The sequence below is a fragment of the Manihot esculenta genome, chromosome 10 (assembly GCF_001659605.2).
Source record: "Manihot esculenta cultivar AM560-2 chromosome 10, M.esculenta_v8, whole genome shotgun sequence".
In the NCBI taxonomy this organism is placed as follows: domain Eukaryota; kingdom Viridiplantae; phylum Streptophyta; class Magnoliopsida; order Malpighiales; family Euphorbiaceae; genus Manihot; species Manihot esculenta.
The window spans coordinates 8,110,494-8,131,596 of record NC_035170.2 but is presented as its reverse complement, the minus strand read 5'-3'; the positions used below and the strand labels follow the sequence as shown (position 1 = coordinate 8,131,596).

Below are 21,103 nucleotides of genomic sequence, written 5' to 3'. Positions count from 1 at the left end.
AACAAACCATGTATACAAAAGGGATTTACAATACAATAAGTTCTAAATTTAAGTTTAGTTCCACTCACCTCTGGCTGACTCTGAACTGACTCTGAAGCAGTGCTCACTGCTGCTCTCTTCAGTTCCTCTGGTCCGTTCCTACACATGTGGACTCTACATGAGGGACCAAACTAACTCGAGAACAACGCTATAAAACTCTCCATAACCCCCCTCAAACATCCTAAAAGAATCAAGAAAAACATGCAAAAGAAGGCTAGATAGGGCACTTTCGACGGCAGGTTCGGCGGCCGAAAGTCCCTTCCAGAGCCGAACCTCAAGCACTTTCGGCAGCACTTCGGCTGCCGAAAGTCCTCTCTAGAGACGAAAGTCCCTAACCTTCGGCGGCCGAAACCCTCCTCCAGAGCCGAAAGTCCAAACTTTCAGGGGCAAGCTTAGGCAGCCGAAACCACCTCCTTAGCATGTTCGGCGGCCGAACCTTCCTTCGGCGGCCGAAACTGGGTTGGCCAGTAAGGCAGAACCCTGCTCTGCTTCATGCAAACCTTACCCAAACTTCACTGCAAATCACAATTCCACAACCTGCATATACTCAAGTATAGGCACAAAGGGGTCCAAAACTAACTTAAAACCCCAACAAACCTCACAACACAACACATATACATGCTTTGACCACAAAGCAACCAAAACCTCAAATAAACCTAAACATGCATCTCTACCCATAAAACTCCATAAAACTTGCATAAATCATGAAAAGAAGTTCAGGATCTTTACTTACCTCTTGAAAACGAGAGGATAAACAATTCCAACGTTGAGATATGAAGAAACTCTCCCTCAAAGTCTCCACACTTCAAAACTTTGGTTTTTTAGCTCAAAACCTTTAAACAATCAAGAAAACTCATCAAAACTTTGAAAGATGTAAAGAAAACATGAAGATCACCCAAGAAAGATCATAGTCTCACCTCTGTCTGTGGATGGAAAGAAAATCTTATCCATTCACCGATCTAGGGCCTTTTATAGGTGGCTGGCCAGATCACCTTCGGCGGCTTAACGTGATTCCAAACTCATGTATGTTCGGCGGCCGAACTTCACCTTCGGCGGCCGAACCTGACATTTCTTCCTTGGTGCTTTTCTTTTCAAAACTCATTACCTTTTATACTTAAAACAGTAAAATATGCTCAAGGACTTTAGAAAAATATAAATCTTACCCTTCTAGAGGGTTCCGACATCCTAAATTACACCGGAGAGTAGAATTCCGATGTCGGACTCTAACCGGGTATTACATTTTTAAAATGCCAATATTATCAAATTCAAACAGTCTACTATTTATAGTCTTTGACTAATGGTGAAATAATCTATGATATTACTTTAATACAAATTTAAATTTAAATTCTAAAGTGAAAACAGTTAAATTACATATATATATATATATATTTTTGAAATTTCTGTAAAAAAAGACGCTAGTACTTTAAAGCATCAAAATAAATAGGCGTTAAAACTCGGTCGTTTTATTCGAATGAAACGAATACGCCAGTCCCTGATACCTATCTGTGGATTCCCGGTATGTCGTCTCCGTTCATTTGCTGAAAAGACTTGCACTCCTGCACCACGCCGCTATAGCCCCTTGGCGACAACGCTTCCGCTTATATGCTGCGCTGCACTGCGCCTCCATCCAGCACTCTCTCGCTGTTCTCTGTCTCCCTGTCATAAACGGCCGCCCGTCGACATTAGTGGCTTTGTACCGGTTAATTATCGCCCTGAAAACCCCAACAAAAGGCACATAGAGGAATCGAGAAAGAGTGCCATGTTGAGGAAATTGTTAACGGAAGGCGCTGTGCGGCAGCCATTCTGGCGCATGATAGCAAATCGTCGCTCTACTACCAACATCTCCAATGCCGTCGACTCCATGTTGCTCCGCTCTCTCAAAGAACACTATCTGGAAATTTCCAAAATGAATCCTCCTCCGGTACGTTTATCCAGCTTACTCTTCCATTTTAACACATATTTTATACTTAATGGTGGCCCGTATGGATTAATCATGTACGTCTTTAAGTGGAATTTAATATGTGGGATTTTCTCGGTTCATTGATTTTAAGAATTCTATGACCAACGAGCTTGTAAGATCCTAGTTCGAATCCTGGTGACAATTATGCCAAAGAAAAAAAAGAATTGTATAGGCTTCTTAAGGAAGAGCATATACATGTCCATATGGATGTATGCATTTTTGTTGGTTTAATTTAGATGGGATTCTGTATGTTCGAAGTATGTTTATATGTATACATGTGTTTTAAAGCAAAATATTAATTTGTTTTTATGCTTGGTAGAAAGTGAGCCCACCATCAGCCTATACCATAGTGAAAGGAGCTCTCGATGGGAATGGCCCGGTTCTCAATAGAACCTATGGAAATGAGGAAATTAATATCTCTGTAATGCGCTTGGCCAATATAATACCTGGAGGTGGAGGGGAGGATGATGAGGATGACATAAATCAGTTATTCCTTCATGTGGATGTGTCAAAGCCTGGGCAGGAAAAATCTTTGCATTTTCTTTGTGGTCTGTATCCAGATGCATTAGGAATTCACTCTGTTTCATTAAGAACAAAGATTGATGATTCTAGGCTTCTTGAAGATCCATATGGATATAATGGCCCTCATTTTGGGTGAGTTGCGGTTCTTGTTTCTCTTTTACTGGTTGATAATTAAATATTGTTTGGTTAGTAATTCTTATGATTTATTGGAAGGTGTGATGTCTGTGATTGTTGAAAAGGAATTTAACTCTTTTAAGTGTGAACAGTACAACAAATCAAGAGAAACTTCTAGTCAAGTGACACTGATTCAGGATCCCGAATTTGTGTATCAAATTTAGAGTGTAAGCTTGCTGCTATGCTAAATGGTCACAACTCACTATGGAATGAAAGTTTTAAAAGAATAGAGGAGACGAAGTATGACATAGACTCATCATAATCTTGTGTTCCAATTCTCATGCATGGGGAGGAAAAGAAATTATGTTTTAGTAAGATATGAGAGATAACTGTTAAGTAACAGCTTGGTTATAAGTTCCTTATTTTCTTTCAGGGAATCTATTTCCATCCGTTTTCATTTTATTTCACATTGTCTATGAATCTTCTGCACATATCTTTTTGACACATGTTCCTATTATGTTATGTTCTGTTATCAGTTTCTCATGCATGGGGAGGAAAAGAAATAAAGTTTTACTGTGATTTGAGATAACTGCACCATTACAACTTGGTCTTAGATAGTGCATTTCCTTCAGGGATATATATTTTTATTTATTGCATTTATTTGACACTGACTCTTCAGCCCAGTTTTTGAAACGTGATGCTATTTTGTTGCAAAAGCTTTCATTATTTATCTATTTTTAGGAAGGGATGCGTTATTGTACACATGTCAATCTGGCTTAACTTGGTCTACTTGTACGATTTAAGAAGTGTTTGAATTGGTTTTCCTAGTTTGAGCCTCCCAACCCACTAATATGCCGGAAGTTTTCGCCACACTGGTGAGGGTTATGAGAAGGAAGGGCTGTGGGCTACCTTCCATTTTGTAGCCAATTCCATTTTGCTGCTTCATAACCTCATTATAAACCAAATACATAAATAGATAAATTGTAATTTCCCATATTGATGCAATTTTATCGAGATGTACCTAGTGATGCAAGGTTCTTTGCTGTTTGATCTTGTTATTGTCTTGGACTTTTTAGTTCACAAGTTGTTATACAGAAATTTGAGTGAAAATTTAAGAGTTTGAATTTGTTCCTTCTTTTTCTTTGAGGTTTAAAAGATTGTAATTGCTGATGTTCTGTTATTTTAATTTCTTCAGTAATTGGAGAATCTTATTTACGGATATTCTCCATTAGTTTGTTCTATGTTTAACCTTAGTTGTTTTGCTTATGGCATGGATTTAAAACCTTTCCATTTTTATCCCACTCCACACTCCCTGCTCTTAAATTCATTATGTGGCAAAAGCTGTTATGACAGGAAACCTGATTGTAACCTTTAATAACCATTCCTATATCCCATATGAGATATTAGTGGGTCCTGCTGAGATAAATGAGTAGAGCCACACACCATAAATTTTTTATATTATTTTTTTAATTTTAATTTTTTCAGCCTTCTATGACCTGTTGAGACTGAACTCTTTTTGGCTCTCAGCTTATAATCGTTTCTGCATTTAAAGCAAATTTAAAAAGAGTTTTTAATTTTTTATCTTTCAGATTTCTTAACTTCCTCCACTTGATGTTTTAAAGTTTAAAAGTTAGGGACTATGTTGTGAATATATTTATAGTTGAAGGCAAATTTATGTCTTTTTGAATTTACATTGCTGTTGATAACAAGGTGATTGCTTCATGTGCTGTACTATTTGTCAATTTTATTTAAGAATGTCAATAATTTTTTATGAAGCATGGTGTCAAAATATTTTAGTCCCTGCTTATCCATTCTATCTAACATTGTTAATGATTTTTGGGAAGAAGTGCAGTTTCAAAATTTTAGTCTCTGCTTGTGGGTGATTTTTGTCTAGTGGTCTTATCTTGTTTAGATTTTACCTATTCATGCATTTACTCTCTAATCGGAAATGGATATTTTGGATCCATGATACTTGTTAATTTGTTCTGGTGTGCAGCTAGAAAACTTATTTTTATTCTTTTATTATTATTGTGTAGAACTTTAAAAGGGTAAACTGTGTTTGGTTTATTGATAAATTCTGATGAATAATTGACAGGGAACTTGACGAAAAGATGAGAGATGCACTCCATAGTTTCATTGAAGAAAGAGGGGTGAATGAGAGCCTCTTTAATTTTCTCCAAGCATGGCTCTATGTGAAGGAGCATCGGAACCTTATGCGTTGGTTTAAAACAGTGGGAGGGTTCATTAATAAAAATAAATCAACTAAAAGTGTGTAAGTGTGTTAAAGTGGATATGTAATAGGATTTACTGCCTCCAAGTTGGTGGTCTACCTCCCATTTGACAACCTGGTGAGCAGTGAAGTCATGGTTTAATTTATATAGCATTACAGTTTCACCAAGTCTAGGCAGGTTTGCTTTCCAATTGCTGTTTTCCAGTTATGAATTAGTAACGTTTTAAATACCTGGTTCAAATTTTTGTGCTGTTTTATATTTCTTTTTAATAACAAAAAAATCTTACTATATTTAGCCAAGTGTACTTTTTCTTTATATTGGCGCAATGATGTTCCTTCTCCTCTATTATGTTTAATATTTTTGTGAGGTGTTTATGTAAGATTAGCAAATGCTTTAGTCTGCCAAATTCGCTTTCATCTAAAATTGAGTTCACCCTTTATCTCCTTGAACAATGAAATGAAATGCAGTATTCTAAATAGACGCAACCCCTCAAATCTACATTTTATTTTGCATGATCATACCTATGCATTATGTTTACATAAGTACTGGTTGATGGTTGGCGTAAATGAGTTTACAATGACATCAATATCTATAGCCAACAAGAGGTTAGGAGATTGGACTCTTTATTTGCCAGACATCTTGAAAACCCAGAAAGAATAGATCTGATTTTCATGTCAATGAACAGCTTCCAAGCCCTTACATCAACAGATCCCTTGACTCTATTTGTTTTTCCCCTCCATATTTTGTGATACATTGTATCTTAATGCTGTGTGCTTTCACAGGGTTGCTTGAACCTATACTCGGTTGAATTAGATTTTGGCTAATGTAGCAGTGGGTGTGAAATCTTGCAGTGAAATAGGCAGCTTCAGTTGAATAGAAAATAGTAAGTATGCAAACTAAAGATTAGTTGTGACAAATCAATATTACTAGCGGATAATGGGCCAATGCTGTGGTTTTTTATTTCATTAAATTATTCTTTTTTCAATATAATAATAATTTTTTTTTCTAATTAATTAAGTTGCCATATTGTAATCCTTAACTAAAATAAAAATAAAAATAAAATGATTAGGTTTTCACACCTATCAAATTAATTATTTTTTAGTTATTTTATGAGAGTTAAAAGCACAGTTATTAGCACTCCGAGGCTTAGCCTGGTGGAAAGTGCATCCTTGTAGCTTGTAGCCTTGTGAGGTCAAAGGTTCGACTCCCCATCCCTATTTTAAAAAAAAAAAAAAGAGCACAGTTATTAAGCATCCCACATAAAATAATAAATACCAACCACAGCAGTAAGAAATTTAAAAATATATAATGCTATTCAATTACTAAAAATAAATTATAAATTTTAATCTGTCACAATTCTAACTCAACTAACTATTGATTATCTTTGATTTTTAAAAGGTATTTACTATTTGAAAAATATTTGTATCTCAATCTCATTTAAATGGACATTGTTTTTTCTCTAATTTTTGGCTGCCAAGTATATATATATATATATATACATACTGGGTGCTCATTCGGTTGGTTCGGTTCAAAATCGAACTGAACTGAATAAATTGAAAATCGAAATTTTAGTATTTATGAAAATTGAATCGAATCGATTTTGATCAGAAATTAAATCGAACTGAATCGGTTTGATTCAATTCGATTTGATCGATTTGAATTTTTATTAAATTTTTTATTTTTTACATTTTATTTTTAGTATTTTAAAATTTAATTAGAATATTTTAATCTTAATATGATCTAATCTCTCTGTATTATTGAAAATAATATACTATTATCATTAATCGATTCAGTTTGGTTTTTTTTATTTTTTTTTATCAAAATCAAACCGAATCAAAGTAATCAAAATTTTTGAAATTAAAAATTAAAACGAATCAAAATAAATAAAAAATTAAACTAAATTTTCAAATTAATTTAATTCGTTCAATTTTTTCGATTTAAAATGAATACTGGTCCCTTTCAGAAGGTATAACCAATGCCAAATACAATATTAATAAATTCTAAATGTACTCTCTAACACCTTCTTTCTGTCTTTCCATTATGTAAATCATGGGTAAGGTTTCTACACTTATGCAATCAATCATTTCCTTCTCCAATGTAAAAATTCTCTCCCAAGTCTACTCACTTCTAAATTGATGAATATCCATTAAAATGAATCCTAATTTTAGTTTTTCATGCTCCCTTTCCTCTCTTTCTTGGTGTATGATTTTTTTTTCTCACCCTATGGACTGTTGTGTTGTCTCTTTGTCCATTCTCTTGAGGCCACTCAATAATTGGAGAGCTCACAAAATCTTTTGCATCTTTTATAATTAATAAGGGACTTGACTGTCCATAAATAATTACTTTGATACTTTACTGTCTTCTTCGAAATAATTTTCCACTTTTGCTATGACAAAGCATGATTTTGAGCACTCTGTCTTTGCTTTTGATTTGACAGATTCCTCTAAATATCTAGTGTGGTAAATAATTGTTTATTCAATTCTTCCTTAGGCATATACTGTAAAAAGTCCTTGAAAACCTCAAATAGATTATTAGGAGATTGGAAAAAGCCTGATGAATTTAACTTTTTAGTCATATAAATTAATCCTTTACTACTATATATTGATGGAGCTTTAAAAGATTCATCTTTATCCCACCATTTTATAATAATAATTCATTGATTTTTCTTGTTTTTTGGTTGTATTATATAGTCTCACTTAACTATCCATGGAATTTTGTAAAGGATTTTGAATAGTCTTAGTTCCTTTGAGATTCTATTTGCTTCAACAAAATGTATTAGGTAAAGTAATAGAAAATAGTCCTCAATTAAAAATCATTTATGAAAGAAAGCGGAAAATTTTCAATTTTTTGTTTTTACCTGAAATTGCAGGACCAACTAAATTTTTATTGCTTGTTTTCATATAATAATGCTCTTGTCCATACTTGAATGTAATAAAAACAGTAACATCTAGACTTTTCGTAACTCTATTATCTTTGTTTGAAAAGAAATTCTCTCCGTTCATCGTAAGATATTATCTTTTTAATTATGACTTTACTAAAAACTCGTTCATGTATTGCTTCTTCAATGGAAGAGAAAATTAAAATTTTATTTATACTAAAATGGCTTGATAATAATAAAAAACCTTGAATAGATAAAAAAATTAGTAGAATGATACGTCATGTAGAAATTAGCAATTTCATAAGGCTTTAAGCCTTCATATTTCTTGTCAATAGTAGTTAAGAAGCAACAACGGATAGGTATTTACAAGTAGTTTACCACTTTATTATTTGCGGCCACAATGCATATTTTACAAGCATATTCTCTTAGCTTGTCCATACTCTTAAGTGGAGTTTAAGAGATTTCATGTGATTTCTTTAATAGAGTTGCGAGAGCTTTTAAACTCTATCTCTTATCAGTTGAGTTAAGAAATCAAACAACGAATTAATTTCTTCTTTGATAAACTCAATGTCAAAAATAAATACAGATACGATGGCTTGCCATCTAGTAAAATCTTCTATTGATGTAATATTCTTAATATTTTTTAAGAGTATTTTTATCCTTACAAGGAGTTTCTAGTTTAAAAGATTTGACTCAAATTTTTGTACACATAAGACTATTTCTTCTTTTTTTTTTTTTTTATAGTAGAGTAGTAACTCTAGGACTTGTCCAGATACCACTAGTTAATGTTATTAATGACTCTTTATTATTAATCATTTGCTTAAGAATTATTCTATATCTATTTTTTTAAAGCATCGATTTCTACAATTTTAAATAGGGAAGAGATTTTATTATGTCATTAATCTTTCTAACTGCTAAAGTATGTTCCTTAGACCAATTTGAAGGATTTTTTTTAACCTTCGAAATAAAAATTTTGCATTCAAATCAAGCTAGACGTTTACGGATGTCTGATACATAGTTAAGACTTCTAAAAATCTCAACCGTGGGTTTTTTATTTCGTCAAGAAATTTGTTAACAAATTCTATTGCTCTGTTTATAGGAATAATCGTCCCTTTATATATTGTGACATAAAAGTTTATTTTTTTAAAAAAAATTATTTTATAGGCATAGACCTCTAATCTATTGTTTTTAATAATTTAATATACATATTTAAATGTTTAAGGTATTGATCGATTATCTTAGAAAATACTAAGATATAATCAATGTAGACTATAGTAAAGTTGAATAATCATTAAAAATATCATTCATATCATTTTAGAATTCTGATGGGACAGTTTTTCAGCCTAAAAGACATTATATTTCATTCGTAATGTCTGAATGGAACTGTGAATGTTGTCTTATACTTACCTTGTTTTGCAATATAGATTTACTAATATCTAGATTTCATATCAAACTTTGAGAAAATAGTTGTTTCATAAAATCTATTTAATAGATCTCTTTTCTTTGGTAAAAGATATCTAATCCATCTTAATGCCTTATATATAGGCTTATAATTAATCACTAATCTAGGAGCTCCTCTTCCCAATTTAGTAGTGTTTTCGACGTAAAGCGCAGTGTAACTTCATGGGTTTTTGCTTTTCTTTTTAAGCCCTTTAATTTGTAAGTCTGTAATATCCTATTTACATATTTCTAAGTCTTTTTGGTTTTGCTTTTGTAGGAATTATTTTTTCTCATTAAAATAAGGTTGATATGGTAAATTAACTATATGCCTCTTCTTTTTCAAAAAGCATTGAGACTTTCAGCATAATGTTATTAAGCATCTCTTCCTGAATTATCTTCATTATTTACTAAATTTTTGAATCATTAATTTTTTTTTACTATGATTTTGTGGGACACTTCCTACTTTAAGGAGTTGATAACTTGCTTTTATTTTGTATCTGACTTTTAAGCATATCTATCTCTTTTTTTTTTTTAATTGAGATACATAGGGGTGAGCATTTGGTCGGTTCGATTCAAAACCGAACCGAACCGAATAAACTGAAAATCAAAATTTTAGTGTTTATGAAAATCGAACCGAATCGATTTTGGTCAGAAACCGAATCGAACCGAACCTGTCTGATTCGGTTCGAATTGATCGATTTCGATTTTTAATAATTTTTTATTTTTTACACTTTATTTTTAATATTTTAAAATTTAATTAAAATATTTTAATTTTAATATAATTTAATTTCTCTATATTATTGAAAAAATATATTATTATTACTAATCGGTTCGGTTCAGTTTTTTTGGTTTTTTTCTGATCAAAATCGAACCGAATCGAAATAACCAAAATTTCTGAAATTAAAAATCGAACCGAACCGAAATGTATAAAAAACCGAACTAAATTTTCAAATCGATTCGGTTCGGTCAGTTTTTTCAGTTTGAACCGAATACTGCTCACCCCTAGAGATACAAAGTGAAAAGTAATTTTCTTTCCTTCTATCTCGATACTTATTCCTTATTTCAATAGCTTTGAAAATGAACAAATCTACATGAATGCAATACTCATTTTGAATTCGATCCAAGTTAGATGATGTGAGTTGTGAATAGATGTCTAGATTGATGATCATCAACGCTTCTCATTGATCGGGGAGCAAATGACAGAAGTAACAAGAGTAGTGCTTATCAGAGGTATGGTATTCATAAGAGTAGATGTGGCGATTGAAGTTGTTTGAAGGACTATTTGAGTTCAAAGAATTATTTGGATCAGAGGAATTTATACTATATTGAACATTAATAGTATCATAGGAATTGTGTTCTCGACTCGTTACAAAATTTTAGTATTTATAAAAATTAAACTGAATCAATTTTCGATAAAATTGAATCGAATTATACTGATTTGATTCGATTCAATTTAGTTCGATTTAATCAGTTGGATTTTTTAATAAACTTTTTATTTTCTATACCTTATTTTTAGTATTATAAAATTTAATTAAAATATTTTAACTTTAATTATGGTCTAATCTCTCTATTATAAAAAATAATATACTATTATTACTAATCGGTTCGATTTTTTTAATTTTTTCTAATCAAAATCGAATTGAATCAAAATAATTAAAATTTTTAAAATTAAAAATTGAATCGAACAAATATAAATAAAAAAACTAAATAAAAATTTTAAATTAATTCAAATTTAAACCGAATATTACTCCTTACTGTTAGAAAAATTACCCAAACAACTGATTTTCTAGAGAAAATTATTGTTTTCTTTTAACTATGGATTGCCAAAATTCAAAACCTCTATGATTCAATTTGAGGTATTGTTATATTAATTTTTATCATAGATATAAGTACTATATATATTTTTTTTTCTTTCCCTTAAGCCTATGTATATATTTATAATTAATTATTTTATTCATTTCGTAAAAGTTTTTATTATGTTTTACTAAATGTTAAAATCCTAATTATTATTAAAAAAATAATTTTTAAAGTGTAAAAATAATTTTTTTAAAAGAAAAACTCATTTTTTTAAAATAATTAAATTTTTTAATTAAAAAAATATTTTTATTAATTTTTTAATATTAAAAAATATTTTTTAAAAAATATCTTTCTGAAATAAATGGAGTCTCAATGTAATTTTGAATTCTTTTAAACTATAGTAATATTAGTATTAGTAAAATAATGTTTAATTTTTTTAATATACTAATAATATATAAAAAGATTGATTTTTGAACCAATATGAAATTATTTTATATTTTTAATTTGTATTTTTATTAATTTCTATATTTTATTTTTTTATAATAATATTTTCTTTCATTTCATGATATTATAAAAATTTCATTAAAAATTATAATATAAAAAGTTTAGTCTGTAGAAAAGTAATAAAAATTTATATAAAGTAATAAACAATAAGTCTAAAATATTATTTATATTTTATATAAAATAATAAATTAAAAAATTAATAATAATCACGTGCAAAAATACAGGTAATTCTTATATTTTATGGATATATTACTGATTTCTTTAATAATAATTTACGTACAATTTTATCTGTATATTTTAATTTTGATAATTTAATTCAAAATTAAAAAATATTGTAAAATTTTTAATTTCAAATTAATTTACTAAAATTAAAATATTTGAATAAAACTTAAAATATTTGACTTTTTAATTATCATATTTATAAAATAAAATTAGAAATTGTTTGATTAAAAATGAAATAATCATATAATTTGTTTTATAGTTAATATTAGGAGTGAACATTCTATCGGTTCGATTTAAAATTGAACTGAATTGAGTCGAATAAATTAAAAATTAAAATTTTAGTATTTATGAAAATCGAATCGAATTGATTTTAATTAAAAATCAAATCGAATCGAACCGGTCTAATTCAGTTCAATTCGATTTTATTGATTTAAATTTTAAATAAATTTTTTATTTTTTATACTTTATTTTTTATATTTTAAAATTTAATTAAAATATTTTAACTTTAATATAATATAATCTATCTATATTATTAAAAATAATATATTATTATCATTAATCAGTTTGATTTGACTTTTTTATTTTTTTTTTCATCAAAATCAAATCGAACTGAAATAATCAAAATTTTTAAAATTAAAAATCAAATTGAACCGAAATAGATAAAAAATCAAACTAAATTTTTAAATTAATTTGATTCGATCAATTTTTTTGATTTGAACCAAATACTACTGGCTCCTAATTAAAATAGCTTTATTCATTTATAAATTAACAAAATAAATTATTTTCCTTTTAAGTTTTTTATAGCCTCAAATAATATTAAAGAAAAAGTCAAACAACAGTTGAAAGATGATGGAAATTAGGTATAATAAAAGAGAGGAATTCCATATATATGATTTGCAAGGAATAACAATAAACAAAACCCTACCTAATAACTCTATATTTTCCATTATGCACCTCATGAATTAAAAAATTGAAGAATTTCTGCACATCTCTTGGATTTATATTATATAATATAATTATTAATAATATTACAATTTAACAAAATTTTTATACTGATTTTAAGAATTATTTCAAAAAAAATTTAATTTAATTTTTTATTATTTTGGTTCGATTTGATTTTTAATTTTAAAATTTTTTATTATTTCGATACGATTTAATTTTAATAAAAAAATAAAAAAATCAAATCGATTAGTGATAATAATTTATTATTTTTTATAACATAGAAAAATTAAACTATAATTAAAGTTAAAATATTTTAATTAAATTTTAAAATAAAACTTAAAAAATAAAAAAAATTATTAAAAAAATCTAATTAATCAAACTAAATCAAATTAAATTAAATTAGATCGGTTCAATTCAAATTAATTTTTATCTAAAATCGATTTGATTTGATTTTAAAAATATTAAACTTTTAATTTTTAATTTATTTAATTTAAAATCGAATCAACCAAATAATAACCCATCATCAAAATTTTAGTGAATATTTTAATTAATATTTCAGATATTATTCAATTGATTAAATTAAAGTTTTCAAATTTTAAAATTCTAGTAAAGAATATATATATATATATATTACATATATGCACAAAGTCTACGAGGGGCTAATATTAAATTAGGTGAAGATATCGGGAGGCAAAACTAATAAACCACAAACGGGAGGACCTCTTGTGCAAGAACGGAATGGAACAGAAGACGTTTAATAAGCGCTTATTATTATTATTATTATAATTCATATATTGCCGGCCCCTTTCCCCCTAAAAACCAACGGCATACTCCACTCTGTAATGTTGTAAACTTGACCTGTCCTCTTCCCTATCAATCTCTTACTAGCTTACCTATTTTTAGATTTTCCAACCCTTATCGGCACTAAATTTTCTTTCGAAATCTCGTGAGAAAATCTTCAAGAATCCAAGCTATGTAATACCCAATTTTTACTTTTCTCTCAATTCCTACTTTTGATTAAATAAAAGATGAAAATCTTGTTTACTCTTTAGTTTGTGTAGTCCTCTTGATGCCCATTTGAGTTATTTCCCTTCCATTTTTTTCTGGTTTTGTCACCATATGTGACAATTGCAGTCTTGATTCTGAATTGCTTTAAGCCCATTTCAGCTTTGGGAATCAGAAAGGTTACTGCACTACACAAGAAAATGGTGGTGAAGATGATGTGGTGGCCACCTCGGCCTCCTGTATCATCAAGAAAATTTGAGGTCAAAGCAGCAATTCAGAAACTGCAAGGCCTCAATATGGTACAATTTGATACAGAAAATGATGATGTGAGCAAGAAGAGGAAAGTGGTAGTTGAGATAAAGTGGAAGGGTCAAAAGAGAATTGTTTTGGGACCATTGAGGCGCCCTGTGCAGAGGAATTTTACAGAGCAAGGTGTTTTTCTTGGCGATGGGGTGTTTCAATGGAACGAGGAGTTTAAAACCGTCTGTAATTTTTCTGGAAACAAGGAGGGTTTGTTTCTTCCTTGGGAGGTTCAGTTTACTGTTTTCGGTGTAAGTTCTGTTTTGTTCTGTTCCTTTTATGTTTGATTGATCGTTAAATTTTGATGATATTGGAATGGGTTCTTATTATTTGTAATTTCTAAATGGAGGTGATTTTAATTTTGCTTGCCTATGCTGCTTCCTCTTCTCTTTCATTTTCTTGGAAATTCCATATTCTTGGAAACAAGCAGGGTCTGTAATTCTGGGCTTAAGGGTGGGGAGGGACCATTTCTCAGACAACTGTGCTTTTACTGGTTTGACAATACTAAAAATCTTTTGGATTTCCTCATTTGAATCTTTTCTACTGATATTGAGCTTCAATTGCATTAGGCTACCCATTTTCTTCACTGTTTCTTCTTTTATTATTTTATATTATTAAAAGAAAAAAGATAAAGAGTTTGTAAGGATTATTTGCCAGTTTTGGTTGGAAGTAGTGCCTTGCTTTCTAGTTGTGTATTGAATTTTTATTCCATGTGACAAGCATCTCTTATGTCTATTTGTTGGGTAGGAATTCTAATCAATGGCATGTATTAAGAATATGATTAGGAATATGATTATGGGTATCAATGGCTATGGTCACTTAGGCGTCATGATTTATCCTTTGGATTCAATATTCTTTTTTTTTCCTCCCCGATCTTAGCCTGCCAAAATTAGGTTTTTGTGGTGCTAATTTTGAAGTGTTAGGCTTCACACATAGTGAAAGTTGCTATCAAGTTAGATCCTGTCACTTGCTCATTCACTCATAGGTGGCAAGCATGGCATATTCCTTGACCTGAAAACCTTTTTTTTCTTATTTGTTCTGTTTGATCTATGGGGACCCTTTTATTGATATCTAAATATTTGGTTAGGCACTTTCATTTTTTCACCATCAACAAAAACTGCAATATTTTATTCAATACCTAAATCAGAAAAAAATATTCTATGCAATTATTATATGCACAATGGTTGCATGTTAACTCTTTGATTATGGTGGTACTTTTATAGGACCTACTATAATCAATGACTATAACATGACCATTGTATATATAATGGTTGTATTATAAAATTTCTCCTTAATCATATATATATATATATATATATTTCTTTTACCATTTTTAGTTTTAATATTTAGGTTGCTGGTCTGATTATAGAATCTTTTTTTCCCCTTCTCTCTTTTGGGCCATTAGAGCTTAAACCAGGAACCAAGGAATGGAGTCTTTGTTGGAACTGCTACATTGAATCTTGCAGAATATGCTTCAACAGCTACTGGTAAAGAGCTTAAAATCAATGTTCCTTTAACGGTTTCCAGCAGGACCAGTGAGAGTACTCCATTGCTTTTTGTAAGTCCATTCAATGTCTTTCAATCTGTTTTGCATTTAGCATTTTCACAAAAAAAAAAATATATGATTCTGATACTAGTTCAAATATAATGTAGTTAGCTCTCAGGTTTATGGAACTGGGACCAAATAAAGAACCTCTTAAGGTAGTTCCCAGATCAATACGACCTGTTTCACCATTACCCTATCCTGAAGATGATCCATCACAACAAAAATATGAGTCTGCTGGTCTTAAAGCAGGTCTGAGAAAAGTGAGAATCTTCAGAAGGACAAAGAGAGCTTGTCATGAAGAAGAGGGCAACGAGGGTAAGAGCTGTGTCAAAAGTGAAGATGAAAATAACTATGCATTTGATACATATTCGCTCGATGATGATGCTGAGGCTGAAGTAGAGGGAAATGATGTCAATTCTAGTTCTCGGTTGTCATTCAACTATGAAACACTGGCACATGCAAACTTCACTGGAAGATCATTCTTCTCGAGTACAATATTTGATTCCAAAGATGAGAGTTGGATATACTATAACAATGGTGAACCAGACATGACATCTTCTTTCTTTGGACATTCAAGTGCATCAGACTATAAACAGTCATTGAGGCAGAGTTCAAAGCACCGAATCTTACCTTGGAGGAATGGGAAACTGAACTTTAGAACTTCTAAACCTAAAGTTAAAGGGGAGCCGCTTCTGAAGAAAGATTATAGAGAAGATGGAGGTGATGACATAGATTTTGATCGTAGACAACTTAGCTCATCTGATGAGTCGAGTTTTGGGGTACATATGAATCTTTTTACCACATCCTTCATTTTACATCTGCATTTGAGTGTACTTTTTATGTCTTCTTATTGTTATTGGGCTAGTTCAATTTTATCTAAAATTGTGATAATTGTTCTGTCAGTGGAATAAATCAGAAGAAAGTTCTACTACTAGTCGATCATCATTCTCTGAATTTGGAGATGACCATTTTGCTGTAGGCAGCTGGGAGCAGAAAGAAGTAATAAGCCGCGATGGACACATGAAGCTTCAAACGCAGGTCTTTTTTGGTTCAATTGATCAAAGAAGCGAGCGTGCAGCAGGAGAGAGTGCTTGCACAGCCCTCGTTGCTATCATTGCTGATTGGCTGCAATCTAATCAATATGAAATGCCAACCAAGTCCGAATTTGACAGCCTCATCAGAGATGGTTCATTAGAGTGGAGAAATTTGTGTGAGAAAGAGGACTATAGACAACAGTTTCCTGATAAGCATTTTGATCTCGAAACAATCCTTCATGCCAAGGTTCGTCCTATCTCAGTTGTAGCAGAGAAGTCTTTCATCGGATTCTTCAAACCAGAAGGGCTAGATTTTGATTTCCTTGGTGGTGCAATGACCTTTGACAGTATCTGGGAGGAGATTAGCCATGACAGTTCAGACTTGTCTCATAATAGTGACCCTTTGGTGTACATAGTAAGTTGGAATGATCATTTCTTCGTGCTCAAGGTTGAGCAAGATGCATACTATATCATCGATACATTGGGAGAGAGACTTTATGAGGGATGCAATCAGGCCTATTTCCTAAAATTTAACAAAGATACATCAATCCAACGGCTACCAACAAAGAATAAAGCAATAGAAAAAAAGACTGCGATTGAAAAGGTGCAACCGAGCAACTCCTTGGAAAAAGGTTCAGCTGAAGAGAATCCACATTTGACCCCAGAGGAGACAGGAAGGGCTGAAGTGGAACTGAGCCAGAATGAGGTTGTTGGAAAGATTGACAAGGAAGAGGAGATTCTGTGCAAAGGGAAGGAGTCATGCAAAGAGTATATTAAGAGCTTCTTAGCTGCCATTCCCATAAGAGAATTGCAAGCTGATATGAATAAAGGTTTAATACCATCAACACCTATTCATCACAGGCTTCAAATTGAGTTCCACTATACCCAGCTGACAAAGTCTGCAGTTGAACACTCATCAAAAGATGCATCATCTCCTATATAATAATGTGATAAAAATCCTTATAGTTGTGATTATTCTAATCCTCTCACCTCATTTTTGTTGTTGTACAATAACATTGATGATGTTTTTATGAAATTATTTTAATTTTTTTGGCATTTTTCAATTCTTATTTCAGTTATTCCATGGACTGATTGCTTTATATAATAATTATACTGAAAAAAAAAAAAAAAAAACAGAATTGGTTTCAATATGGACATAAACCTTCCAAAAGGATCCATTTGGTCTCTCAAGGACGTGAGGTCCAAAGCATACATAAAAGAAATTTGGGAGAATGATCCGTTCTACTAACTCTCTCTCCTTCTAAGCGACCAACACATGGCAAAGAGTAGCGACGTGTCTTCCATCTTTTCGCATAGTGTTTAGAAAGAACACCTTAGGGATTTCTAAATCCCTAAAGTTGTCTTTCTTAAGGAATAGTGGAGGATCACTAATCCTATTTTTTTAATAAGAAATTTATTTCCTATTTTTTTAAAATTTTATAGAAACAGAGATAATGGTAAATTTTGTCCCTAATATATTCAATAGATGACAATAAAAAATTGTCTCTTATTATTAGTTTTATATTTGTTAGGTATATATATGCACACACTATTAGGATAGAATTTTAAAATGATCCTTTTATTATTTGTCATTTTAAAATATTTTTGGGATCACATATCATATTATTAATAGAATAATAAAATAATTTTTCTTAATTATTTAAAATAAATGTTTTTAAAGATAATTAATTTTCACTTGTCCACTAGTGTTATAATTTTTTGGTGATTATAAAATTCAGATCTTAAATAATTACAATTTTGGTGTTAAATTTAAACTTACTGTGTTGTATAATAATGGCCCAAAATATGTTATAAGCTATCACTGTAGAATAGGTCCATATAATAAGAATCTAATAAATAATGTGATTTCGTTCAAGAAAATAAAAATCGGGACACCGCAATATCTAATTTATCATCAAAACTCATCCTCTCCTTGATAGGATGAGTCTCGATACAAAATTATCGTTATTAGATACAGGCAGCGTATCCCATTACGCCTATAATCGCGGGACTACTAACCTATTAGTTGGCGATATCCTTTATCAAGCAGCTAGTCACATCATTGCCATATTATTAAGAAATACTATATTTATTTCTACCTTTTTATAATATAAAAGGAGAAGAATCGCAGAAGTAAATATATGTTATTCTATTATACTACTCAAGTTCTAAGCAATTCATTGCATTTACCTCATTCTTCGGTATATTGACATGAGCATCGAAGTGGCTGCCGTGGGCACCCACCACCTCATGTTCTCTTTCTTGCAGGTCTAGCCAATAATAGCACAACTTTGTTTTTCAGCATCATTTGGTTCTGTTGCCGGAAAGTCCATTGAATCCTCCCTATTCATTTGGATTATGACTATTTTCTTTCTCTTTCTCTTTCTCTTTCTCTTTCTCTTAAAAAAGGGGATCTATCCCTTTTTCTTTTAACTCTGGCAATGGACAAAAAAATGCCCTCCAATGTTCAATAAAGCATATCTCAATAATCTAAACAACGAGCAAATACTCAAATAACTTTTAGACCCACTTTCCACTTGACCCAAAATGGTTAATCCAAGTTATTTAGTAATTTCATGCTAACTATTATATTCAATTCGATTTGCCGTAATTTTACCGATGTGGGACTCGTCCCACATCAAGCAGCTGATCTTCACACCATACGAACACCACGGCCTCGACTTCTATTACCTACTTTGGGTGGCATTGTCCTACAAACGAAAATACGAAAAGAATTATCTGAATATAATTAAGAATACTAACTCAAAAAAAGTCTACAGAATCTATAAACCTAAGCTCTAATACCAAAAATTGTCACACCCATTTTCTAATTTGTAGAGATGAATATGACTCGAAAAACTGACAGAATTTCCTGCTATAATTTTAAAATATTAAACATATAAGAGAAGACTGATGGATGGTCTAGTCAATTCATAATATATTTACACTAAACAAAATACATCCAATACTTGAATATACAATTTATACATTATCTTTCAAAATTACAAAAAGTTATAAAGGATTTAGAATTGACCCGACCTCCACTAGACTCTGAGCAGAAGAAGTGGAAGAAAGGACAAAACTAAGAGATATAGACCGATATCTGTAATATTAAAAGTATAAAGGGTGAGTACAAACTATTCAGTGAGCGGATAATTAAATAACAAAGGGAAAAAAAAAGTTTAGGTATTTAATAGTACTAAATACTTAGCTAAAATAAACTGAATATAAATTGCTAAGATTTCACTGCTGGATAATAAATCCAAATATCATAAATGTAAAAAATAAAATCTGCATACACTCATAACATGTTCCCTGTAGATAATAGTAGCATCTTAGGTGTGATAAAATAAAATAATGACAGCCTGAGAGCAATGTTGGCATCTTGGGCTCTATGATGACTGATGACCGTTGGCCTTCCTCTACTCTGGGCGAGGCCGGACCCAAGAGGAGAACAATGGCCCAAATCCCATCAAGCCCTCCTTAGGCTGACCAACTCAGCATCTCAGGTCTCGACCCAGACGTGCCGGGCCAGATGGATTACCCACGAGCCCAAACCCAGCAGGAAGAAGCCCAGCCCGGTGATGTGATGTGAGGGAGAGGAGTTGGTCCAGTCAATTCGCAGCCCTGCTCGCATGTGCGCTGAGGGAATTAAATGGCCGCCTAGCGTGGAGAGGGGGTCTGACACGCCCATATGCATGGGCCTGAGTGACATAGACAGGTAGCACCATAGCAGAAACAGGAGGGGCAGGAAAAAAGGGGATCTTTCTTTCTTCTTCTTCTTGCTTCTTCCTCGACTCCATTTTTTTTACATTATTTTTCTCTGCAACTCTTGTTTATCCATACTACACCAGTTTATGAACCTGACTTGAACGTCGGAGGATCTTCACCGGAGGCATCCACGATAGACCCCTGACCATATGATGAAGCAAGAAGAAAACCAGATTTATCAATGACAATTTTGGCCCAAGAGCTAATAAAATACTGGTCATACACATGTGCAGAGCTACCCTCAAAGGGTGCCCACCTGACATACGCCCCAAATATTGTCTGTATATAAAGTGTTGTCCCAAAGACAGTATAAATATATATTATGCTGAAAATAAATCACTTGTCATCAATGTGTTATCTGTTCGGTGCATATACAGAGTGTAATTGACTATTTATTCAGCCGTATTTAAAATTCAATTTTCATTCATTCAAGAAATATAAATTCATTTCATCCTTTCACATTTTAAATAAATAAATAGCATATACATATATAAATATATTTTTAAAAAAAATATCAACGTTACATATTTATCCACTCACTAGTACTGGAGACAAAATAACCCTAGATTGTAGGAGCACCCCTATTATCTATCCTCAAAGATGAGTCCTCCCCTAGAATTAAGAAGAAAAATAATATATCAAGTAATAAATAAATATTCTAGAATAAAAATATAAAACGTAAAATGCGAAATTTTAAATATAGTTTTATATATATATTTAAGAAAAATTCGGTAATATTTCGGCATAACTAGATCTTCCAAAATTACACAGACTCAACAAAAATACATGATAAACTAT

General features: G+C 31.2%; 2 protein-coding genes across 2 annotated transcripts; both read left to right on the top strand.

Annotated features, from left to right (window-relative positions):
* The first annotated feature begins 1,480 nt into the window (after nucleotides 1-1,480).
* On the top strand, nucleotides 1,481-5,165 carry LOC110624038 (mitochondrial acidic protein MAM33). The gene is made up of 3 exons (XM_021769090.2): nucleotides 1,481-1,960; nucleotides 2,319-2,653; nucleotides 4,731-5,165. The coding sequence occupies exons 1-3, from the start codon at nucleotides 1,511-1,513 to the stop codon at nucleotides 4,909-4,911; spliced, it is 966 nt and encodes a 321-aa protein (XP_021624782.1). The 5' UTR covers nucleotides 1,481-1,510; the 3' UTR covers nucleotides 4,912-5,165.
* An 8,290-nt stretch (nucleotides 5,166-13,455) lies between these two features.
* LOC110624572 lies at nucleotides 13,456-17,590 on the top strand. The gene is made up of 4 exons (XM_021769770.2): nucleotides 13,456-14,205; nucleotides 15,360-15,512; nucleotides 15,608-16,279; nucleotides 16,404-17,590. Exons 1-4 carry the CDS (start codon nucleotides 13,855-13,857, stop codon nucleotides 17,475-17,477), a joined length of 2,250 nt encoding a protein of 749 aa, XP_021625462.1. The 5' UTR covers nucleotides 13,456-13,854; the 3' UTR covers nucleotides 17,478-17,590.
* Nucleotides 17,591-21,103: the final 3,513 nt, after the last annotated feature.

Bases quoted from the DNA above. Each gene is read 5' to 3' on its own strand.
- LOC110624038 (XM_021769090.2), top strand. From the start codon at position 1,511: ATGAAACGAATACGCCAGTCCCTGATACCTATCTGTGGATTCCCGGTA. The intron at 1,961-2,318 runs GTACGTTTATCC...TATGCTTGGTAG, and splicing joins CCAAAATGAATCCTCCTCCG to AAAGTGAGCCCACCATCAGC. The intron at 2,654-4,730 runs GTGAGTTGCGGT...AATAATTGACAG, and splicing joins TATAATGGCCCTCATTTTGG to GGAACTTGACGAAAAGATGA.
- LOC110624572 (XM_021769770.2), top strand. From the start codon at position 13,855: ATGGTGGTGAAGATGATGTGGTGGCCACCTCGGCCTCCTGTATCATCA. The intron at 15,513-15,607 runs GTAAGTCCATTC...AATATAATGTAG, and splicing joins AGAGTACTCCATTGCTTTTT to TTAGCTCTCAGGTTTATGGA. The intron at 16,280-16,403 runs GTACATATGAAT...TTGTTCTGTCAG, and splicing joins CTGATGAGTCGAGTTTTGGG to TGGAATAAATCAGAAGAAAG.